The sequence below is a fragment of the Chroicocephalus ridibundus genome, chromosome Z, assembly GCF_963924245.1.
Source record: "Chroicocephalus ridibundus chromosome Z, bChrRid1.1, whole genome shotgun sequence".
Lineage (NCBI taxonomy): Eukaryota > Metazoa > Chordata > Aves > Charadriiformes > Laridae > Chroicocephalus > Chroicocephalus ridibundus.
Genome location: NC_086316.1, coordinates 63,179,823 through 63,189,115, shown reverse-complemented (window position 1 = coordinate 63,189,115; position 9,293 = coordinate 63,179,823). Strand labels below are relative to the sequence as shown.

At 39.6% G+C, this 9,293-nt stretch overlaps 1 protein-coding gene across 3 annotated transcripts in view; it reads left to right on the top strand.

Annotated features, from left to right (window-relative positions):
• The first annotated feature begins 18 nt into the window (after positions 1-18).
• The window catches only part of NLN (neurolysin), a 36,509-nt gene continuing 27,234 nt past the window's right edge, over positions 19-9,293 (top strand). The window contains exon 1 of one of the 3 annotated variants that reach the window (XM_063321274.1): positions 19-151. In XM_063321274.1, coding sequence (XP_063177344.1) covers positions 126-151 — 26 coding nt within the window. In that variant the 5' untranslated portion in view covers positions 19-125. The remainder of the gene's footprint in view (positions 152-9,293) is intronic. The other 2 variants (XM_063321275.1, XM_063321278.1) reach the window with 2 other exon arrangements.

The following is a 9,293-nucleotide window of genomic DNA, read 5'->3' as shown; positions in this document are numbered from 1 at the left end:
GGGCGGTGACGGAAGCGGATGCGCCGGTCGGCGGCGCGGGGCCGAGGGGCTGCGCTCGCGGCCGGCGAGAGGGCGGGGCAGCAGCGGGGGTAAAGCCGGCCCTTCCTCCTCCTCCCGCCTTCCCCATGCTGTCCCTGTGCGCGGCTCGCAGGTAGGCGCGGTGGGGAAGGTGGTGCCGCGGACCCCGGGCGGTGGCGGGGAGTGGGGGGGAGGGTCGCCTCAGGATCAGCTGCGGCGGGCCGTCTCCGGTGAGCAGCCGCGTGAGTGGAAGCCGTGAGCGGCCCCAGCCGCCCGCAGCTGAGGGGGACGTCGTTTACCCTGGGCTGGGGCCGGGCGTCCTGGTGGGGGGCCGGCGGTGGGGCCTGGACAACTCCCGTGGGGCCCGGCCGAGGGGGGGAGCTGCCGGGCGGCTCTGAGGAGAGAAGCGCCCGGTGGGCTGCAGGTGCGTTGGCGCGCTCCGAGGGGCCCAGGCAGACAATGGGGGCAGGAAACTTTACAGCCTGCGGCGTTTATGGCCTCAGCTCCTGGCGTGTTTCCCGCGGTCCCTGAAATAACCCTCCTTCTTTACAGGTGTGGGGGCGGGGGGATGACGCGAGGTCTCCGCCTGACAGTTGTTGCACCGAGTATCAGCCGTACCGCGGGAGAAACGGGCAGGAAAACAATAGCGTGAGGGCTAAGGCTGTAGCAGTGGGGCTCTTCGGCAAGGGGTATGTGAAGGGAGACGGGGCAGTGTGTTTTTAATAGCTTCATAAAGAGGTGTGTCGCTATTTCACGTTATATGAGGGGTGAAATGGGCACAAATGTGTTATGGAAGGGTTTTAAAATATGGGATTAATTATTTTCTCTGCAATGAATACTAGGTGTAAATGGACCCAGAAAACCAATGTGGGAGAAGGCTTGTAGGCAGTTCTAGATGAACTAGACAAATGAGCATCATTGGAGAAATTGAGAGGACAGGAAAACATAAGCAAAGGACCAGATTTAATAGGAAAAGTGGAAATACTAGGAGGGTTACAATGGAAATACGTTGTGGTACTGAGAATGGAGCAGAATTTCAGTGTAAAATGAAGAAGATGGTTACCTCTTGTGGACTTTTGAGAAATGACAGTTGCATGCTTACTGCATAAAATGTACCATTTTTGTCATATTTCACAGCCTTTGTTCAGGTCGAATTAAGAATGAGGGCTACTTGCAGTTAGAAAATAAGATCTTTTCATAAGGCTCCTGCTGTTGTAAGTTAATCAACCAATTTGCTATTGTCAAAGTGCACAACTATTTTCTTTCCCTAATATACATTTACATTCTTTTTGTATAGTCATTTTCACTGTTTTCTGTATTTTGTGTTGACTGTCCTTGTTTGTCCTACAGATTTTTCCAACAAAAAGAAGGAAAGGAAAGAAGGGAAAAGAACAATGAAAGCTTTTTTTCTTTAGAAAAAAACGAAAAGGTCTATCTTTGTTTCCAATTTCCATTTGGAAACTAAAGATAGCTCCTTCTTAAGTAATAATAAAGTATTGGGTATTGATTAAAATATTTTTTTATCACTTATTGTATGTACACCAGGGAGTGATCACTGCACTTTGCTAATTTTGATTTTTTTTTTCCAGTCATCATTTGAGTGTGCCCAAATAATTTGTCCACAAAAGAGAGTGATCTTGAATGCCTGATAGTGACCTCAGACTTCCAGAAGTTAAGCAATTGGCCACAGAAATGTTGAATAGCAAAGATTCTCAGCTTCTGTTTTTCCCAAGGGCATTTTAACATGAGATGAAAAAGACAGTTCTTAGCAAGTTTCAAGTATCATGCCTTATGCTGAGTAAAACTACATTAAGGGTTTGATTCTTTTGGTTAAAATAGGCAGCTTTTGGGAGGGAGGCTATTTCCAATTAAATATTTTTCCTGTTGGATTCCAAAAGATTCAGGCTCTAGTAGAACAATTTGTCTATTACAGTTTGCAGAACAAAATTTTTCCCTGGACTGGCTGAGACAAAGACGTTAGGCTCAGAAGCATTTTGTGGACTGAATTTGACCCACAGAGCACCAGTTGGGCCACACTAAGCAATGCAATTAATGTCTTTTGAGGACATACCTTTTCTATTGTTCTCTCTGTAAAGGAAGACATGCCTGGCTTGGAAAGATTTCATTTAGATGGTTTGGATTAATTCAAAAGTCTGCCCTTTCTTCTACAGGAGACAGGGTGAGGTACTTCAGAAAGCACGTAAGATAGCATGAACATTCAGTACTATCTGTTCAGAACAGTCTAGGAATTGGGGACTTTCCAACACAAAACCAGCTGTATCATATTATCTTCTACAAAAATTTATCCAGTAGTATATTTTTACATTGGAGCTGCCTCCTAAAACTGTGTTTGATCCCTTCCTGAGTTATGTTGGAGGCGACAGGAAAATTTGATCCCCATTCATTCTCTCCATCTTCTTCATGATTGTATATAGCTCTGAAGTACTTCCTCTGTTGTGTGGTGTTTTTTTTTTTCTTCCAATATGAAGAATCCCAGTATAGTTAGTTATTCTTTGGGTGGAGTCCATTGCTGACTGCAACTGATTGTTACTAACTCATCATGACTTGGTAGAACAGGAGAAGGTTTTGGCAGGTGAGAGAGCAGAAGATGAGAGAGGTCGTAACTGTTGGGAGGATCAGAACTGCACATAGTATGTGTGTGCTTCATGTTATTACAGAGTGAGTTAATGAATCTGTGTTTTGTTCTCTGCTCTACTAAATCCTATCATTTCCTTGTGTTTAGCTATTTCTTGGCTGATGTTTTCATTAGACTTACTAGATTAGCTCACAGCTCATCACTGTATATGTAGTGTCAGAAGTGTGTGTCAGTTCACATTTATTAAGACTGAAATTCACTTTGTTTTAAACTTTACTCAGTGTTTTGACATTCATTTGTGGCTGCCTTTAGTACACTGCATTATCATCAGCACATTATCATCAGTAAATTTTGTCATTTCATTAATCCCACCTTTTTCTAGATGAGGTATAAATATATGAAAGAATACAGAACCTAACACGTAAATCTGCAGAGCTCCACTGGTCACCTAGTTCCATGACTGGTTGCTCTTCAAATAAAAGTGAGCAAGTCAAAATGATCTGCCATGTTTGCACTGAATGGCATGTACTTTACCTGCTCTTAGTATTGCTAACATGATAGACAAGCAGCACCTGAGAGTGCTGTAGAGAGAGGGGCCTTAAAAGCAGTATTTTTTCCAGTGTTTCCATGGTTCGCCTGATGGTAGAACCAAACAATAGGATAACCCTAATGAGCACCTCCTGCATCAAATTCAGTGTAGTACCCTTACTGTCTGCATACAAGTGTTGAAAACTCTCACAACTTCCTTTCTAAGATCCTCCAAGCAAGTCGTGCTGTGACGGAGGTTTACTGTGACACAGAATGGATTCAGTTCACAAAATGGTTTTGAAGCCTAGTTTAGCAGCCCTAGTAATTTTGGGGTTTGGGTTGGGTTTGCTTGGTTGTTAGGGTTTTTTTTTTTTCCCAGTACAACGGATACCATAATTTTAGAGATCAGACACTCTGTGGAAACAGTGTCCTGACACTTCTATGTTCACTACTGGGTGGAAATCACCTCCTGTTATGAAAAATCAATCGGGACAGTTTCCAAATTCTTTTATTATTTTTTCTAGAGATGGTTGGAGAAGGCTGAGGGGGAAGGGAGAGGATAAGTAATCTGTAACATGGTATGCACATATATGAGTTCCTACTTAAGGTCTGGATTTTCTGTTAGTCGCCACAGAATGCCTTTTTCAATTACTTTGCTGTTGATATTAATTCTGTTAGAGAAACCAGTAAACATTTGTTGCCAGGTAGTAAGGTGAAAAGCAGCACTGGGGGTACTGTGTGTGTCAGTAAAGATTTTAAAATGTTTGTATAACTTGCAACTTTTTGACTCGCTCACATTTATTTGAAGAACTAAAAGTGTATCTGTTACAGGATTGTAATCAATGTGGAGTGTACAGTGAATTAAGTTGCAGATAATCCTTTTTTTCTGAAAGACGTAGTAACAAAATCGATGTTTTAGTGTTAAAAGGCACTAGATTTTCTTCTATTCCTTCAAAAGCAGCTTAAGGGTGGAAAAATACCAGTTTCTAATGGCAGTTACGGAGCTTTAAATTAGGAAGTACTAAACATGCTATCGAGATCTATCTGTGCCAAACACGGTCATGACAGAGCCAAGTACTTTTCTTAGGAAAACGGCCCAGGAATTCAAGGCATGTATTCACTGTTCGTATACTGTCAAGAGCCAAACAGATGAAGGGACTGAGAAGCAAAGTGCAACAAGGACTTCGAATGTGTTTGCCTGGCAGGAAAAAGGGACGACTTACCTTGTAGGGCTGTAGTCTCATTCCTTTGGCTTAATTGAAATAACGTTGCCCTGCATTTAGCTTTGAGCTATTTAACTGTACTTTGCTTTTTTCCCCATTCTTGTTTTTGCCTCGGGTTACTCAGTCCTCTGCTTGCTTCACATCGTTTTGTCCATGCCTTACTATTAAAGATACAGTTACTTGTTGTCTGAAACTGTGAGTCAAAATTGGAATAATATTGAGATACATTTAAAATCCAGGCAAGAATTAAGGATCTATAAATAATGCAAAGATTTTCAACTATTAAATTTGTGCCTTAAAATCCATCCTGAGAACACAGACTGACTGCAACATATCTTATGTTATATTGGATACTGCTGAATACTCATTGCTTGTTTCTGAAATGCTTTTCAACTTCTTCATTTAAAGAAAAAAACAAAACGTACTCTATTCCATATGAGGCTTAATTGTTATAAAGCTTCGCTTAAACCATGGCTGTCTGCTATCATTTATATGGGTTTGGTAGCACTTGAGTCTCACTTACAGGGAAATGTCAACATAGGGCTTATTATTCAAGTATTAAATAATTTGTCCTGAGGCAAACTGTCAGTTTTTATATTGCCTTATTGGGACATGTCTAGTTTTTTGTGTTTGGTTTTTGTTTGGCTTTTTTTGGTTTTTTGTGTGTTTGGTTTTTTTTTAGCAAGGCCGCTAGGTGGAGTCAAAACACTGAGACCCTGTGGCTGTGGGTTGCAGGTGTCTGATGAATAATGACTGGTTCTCCTGCAGTCTGTAAGGCTAGGAAGTGTTTAACTAGGATCTGCTATTTCAAAAGATAAAAGGGCCAAAATGGTCTTACCGTTGTTCTTAATTTTAAACTGGCAGCTTTTAGAAAGCTTCACAGAGTAAATTACTGATTGAAAAAGTTGTTCATTGTGATTTGTAAATCTGCTCTTATATCTGTGAGAATGTCCCCTGAAGTGTACATGAGGCGCAACAAGAAAAACTTAATTGTATTATTTGTCATTAGAGTATTTAAAAGCCAGAAGATGACTAAATTATCTGAAATTGAGACCACCTTCTGTCTTTCTCTCAGTCTTCTTTTTTAAAATCTTGTCTCCCACTTTACCCCTGAAGCTGTTATCCCAGACCTTTTGTCAGCAGAGCACATATTTTTCCATCCTACACGAAGCTGATATACTCTGATTTTTGTGTGTCTACATGGAACAGTCAGATCTATCAGCAAGTACAGTAAACCGGTCTGTATATATGGGTTTCCCAGAAATAAGTTTATTAATACACTTTCTTTTGTAAAATTGTACTTGTCATTGTAACTAATAATATTTAGGTGAAGATTAATTTTAAAACTGGAAATACCATTAATCTGCAAAACCCAAAAGAGCAATTTTGGATGGAGTCATAGCTACCAATATGTAATCAGAGTTAAATCAGATAGCAGGTTTAAATCTTGACTGTATTATAAAGTGATTATCAGTAGTAGGAGCATATTCTGGGCAAGCTTACAGGTTTTTGTGTTTGTATTTCCTAAAGCTGGTACTCCCCTTTGCTGCCTCCGCTTCACAGACTGTGGCTTTCTTGTTTTATTTTAATAGCATTAATGGAACATGCTAACAAAGGGTTGCTTGGCATGTTCCAGTCACGGAAAATGTTTCTAAACAAAACCAGACTTACATAAATGTTTAATATGTTTAAAATACTTACTGCACGAGTTAAAAATCAGTCTGTAAATTCAATTGCTTTGCTTGTCTTTGCAGCAGTTACGTTGGCCACTGTATTGCTGTAATACAGTATTATAAAGGTCCTCCTCCTTTTTAAAATCAAATCAAATTTGTGTTTTCCAGAAACAGCAGGTAATCAAATTGTAGATTTGTTGGTAAAATAGATTACCTGGCATTCTAGCAAAAATAGCAATGATTGCAGTCTGTAATTACAAGTTTTTTTTCTCTTCTTAAAAATTCTCTATCAGAAGTAGCTACTAACCTTTTAAGTTGTTATTCAACTTACACTGTTTTTGTTAGAAACTATCATTCTTAGTGCTTTGGGGATTGGCAGATTAATACCATAATTTGTCAAAACGGTTGCTTCTATAATACTCCTTGTAGCCGGAAGTCCAAACAAAATTTTCAGTGCCTTTCCTTCTGAACTTCGCATAGATGGATGAAACAGTGTGCAATGCATGATATATTTCAATCTGCTTTGTATGTCATTCCACTGCCATTAGATGCAAGAGGACTGGCACAAGAAAAAGGGCAGGGCAAGTTGCCAACAGAGTCCAGCTGGATATTCATAGTAAAAATGCAATGTAAATAAAGGTGCTTTAATTTTGAAGGACTTCGTAGGAATGTAGGGACTGGAAGGGACAATTGCGGTGATCAAGTTTAGTCCTGTGCTATCTTAGGTAACCAAGGAATATAATCCATTTTATAAGGTAATCAAGCTCCATGTTATAAATAGAAGTGGTTTCACTTCCTGGGGCTTACTGGGCAGCTGTTTCAGAATCTCACTGCCCTGTAACTCACGTTACAAACATCTCTTAAAATTCAAGCTTACATGTATTCCTGACCAATTTATTCTAATTTGTTCTTTTGTCAATATTGCCTCTTAGCATCAATAGCTGTTTTCACTTTGGGGCATTTAAATGGTATGATTAATGACAGCAATCATCCTGAGACTTTTTTTTTGCTAGGCTCCATCCATGTATTTCATGTGTTTATAGCAGTAGTGCAGCCTTAGGTGGCTATTGACACTTTTGACCCGGTTTAGGCCAGCACAACTGTTTTGAAGTCACACATAGATGATGGAATTGATAAGCTGCATTTTTTTGGTCCACTTATTTTTTCACCTCTATGCCGGCCTGACTTGTTTCGAAGTATGACCCCAGTTATGCTGCTGTCATTGATGCAGTGGTGTACAGGGACAGAAAGTAGCAGTGCAGGGAGGAACGGCAAAGAAGAATATCCTAAGGCAATGCTGCTACTGGACATGAACCTTATCCTTAGCCCAGGCTTGTTTAGATATGTCTACCATTCTACACTGCACTACAGAAAATGGAGCGTAATATCTGACACAGTTTGAACTAGTCAGTTCAGGCATTAGCAGCAGCCTACCCATGACCACATAGAGTAATTGCAGTATGCAGGTAACATTATTTATAGACCTACATTTGTTTATCCTTCCGTCTAATTTAAACTGAATCAACTTCTGATGTCTGAGTCCAAGCAACAGTTGGCTCTTCTGTAATGTTGCTGCCATTTACCAAAAGCAAGCCTGAAATAATCATTGCTTCTTGTTGGTTCAGATGCTACTTGAAGAAAGCCGTTTGCTGTTGCATCTGGTTCCTGCCATTGTGAATAGACTTTATTTTGCAATTTATATCTGAGAAGTTAACGTTTCCCTCAATAAAACAATTTACTATACTATTTTCTCTCTAACAACAAGATAAGTGTAGTAGCAGAGCATTTTTGAAAGCCATACTATTTTAGCTGTACTCATCTTTCTTGCTTTTTAATAGTCTGTTTAATGTCTAATTTTGGCATTGTTCCTTTGTTTCTTTCTTGAACAAATAAAATTGATAGTTTACTAACTTTATTTCAGTATGTTACATGGAGTTTGGAGAATTTGTTTATTTATAATTGTATGTAGAAGAAGAATATTAAATACTAAGCCATGAAAGAAACAGCCAAGACTTCACCTGTGCATATATTTTTACTTACAGCTTTTTTTTTTATTAGTCTGGTGTCAGTTACATGGGCCCTAAGTACAATCTGATTGACTGGTAGCAAGGTAACAACATATGTCTGTAAATGATTATTGGAAGAGTTGCATCTAGTGATTGTTTTTATGTGAAACGTTATGTTACACTTTGTGAAGGCCCACCTTCATTTGGTCAATTAGAAAGACTTACAGGTCTTTCTGAGTTTGTACAGCCTTTGTTAATCTACGTAAATGATTGCTTCCTTGTATCATCAGGAGGAGACAAGGTGTCAGCATTTCAAAACTAGGCAGCTACATGTTTTCCTATCTCTAACAGATGGACAGTCACTTGCTGGCATTTATGGCAATTGCTTATAAAGCTGTCAAATTTTTATGTGTATTCCTCAATGGAACTAGACAGCATACAAAGAAAATCAGGTGATATCTTTTTTGTTTTCTATTTAAAAGTAGTGTTCTGCAGAAATCGGGGATCCTGCATTCAAGTTCATGGAATCAGTCCAACTTTAATTACTAATTAAACTTGGACAGGCTAAAATTAATATAAACTTTTGGTGCTATGACTATTTTGGTGTCTGTTTCATAGTTGGTCAGTGAGACAGCTGTGTTTTCTACATGCCTAGGTGAATGTAATGAATGACAGAAAGCTGTAGGTTACCTTTAAAAAAAGACTACCCGCTTCGTATCAGGCACTTTAGCATAGTTGTCAGCTTTTATGTTGTCCAGGCTGTTGTTTTCCTTTGATTCCATTTTTCTTTTATTTTGACTTCAATTTGGCACATTTCGTATTCTTTCTGATAATCTTGAGCGGGGGCAGTGGTGGTGTGGAGTGTGTAGAGTTCAAAGCCTTGAACCAACTTTTGAGGTGGTTCCCCTTCAGCTCCCATGAGGTTGTACCAGAGCGGCACTAGCAATCTGTGAAAAACTAGACATAATGCAGTCCAGTGGGAAGCTGTTCATGGCTTAATGAAGTACTGTTCTTTAATGGATTTGTATATTCAGGGTAGAATTCAGTGGTTTTGGAGGGTGGGAAACAAAACGCATTCTGAGAATGCTAATACTTAACCTTTTGCTTTTGTGAAAGCAGCTTCATTTATTATAAATTTCTAACTGAGACTCAGTTTCAGTACTCCAGTGGACAAGCTTTTAAGGCATTGATGTCAGACCTGTGTTGGTATCAGAGAGAAAGAACAGAGGTGGAAGGAGTATTCTTTATT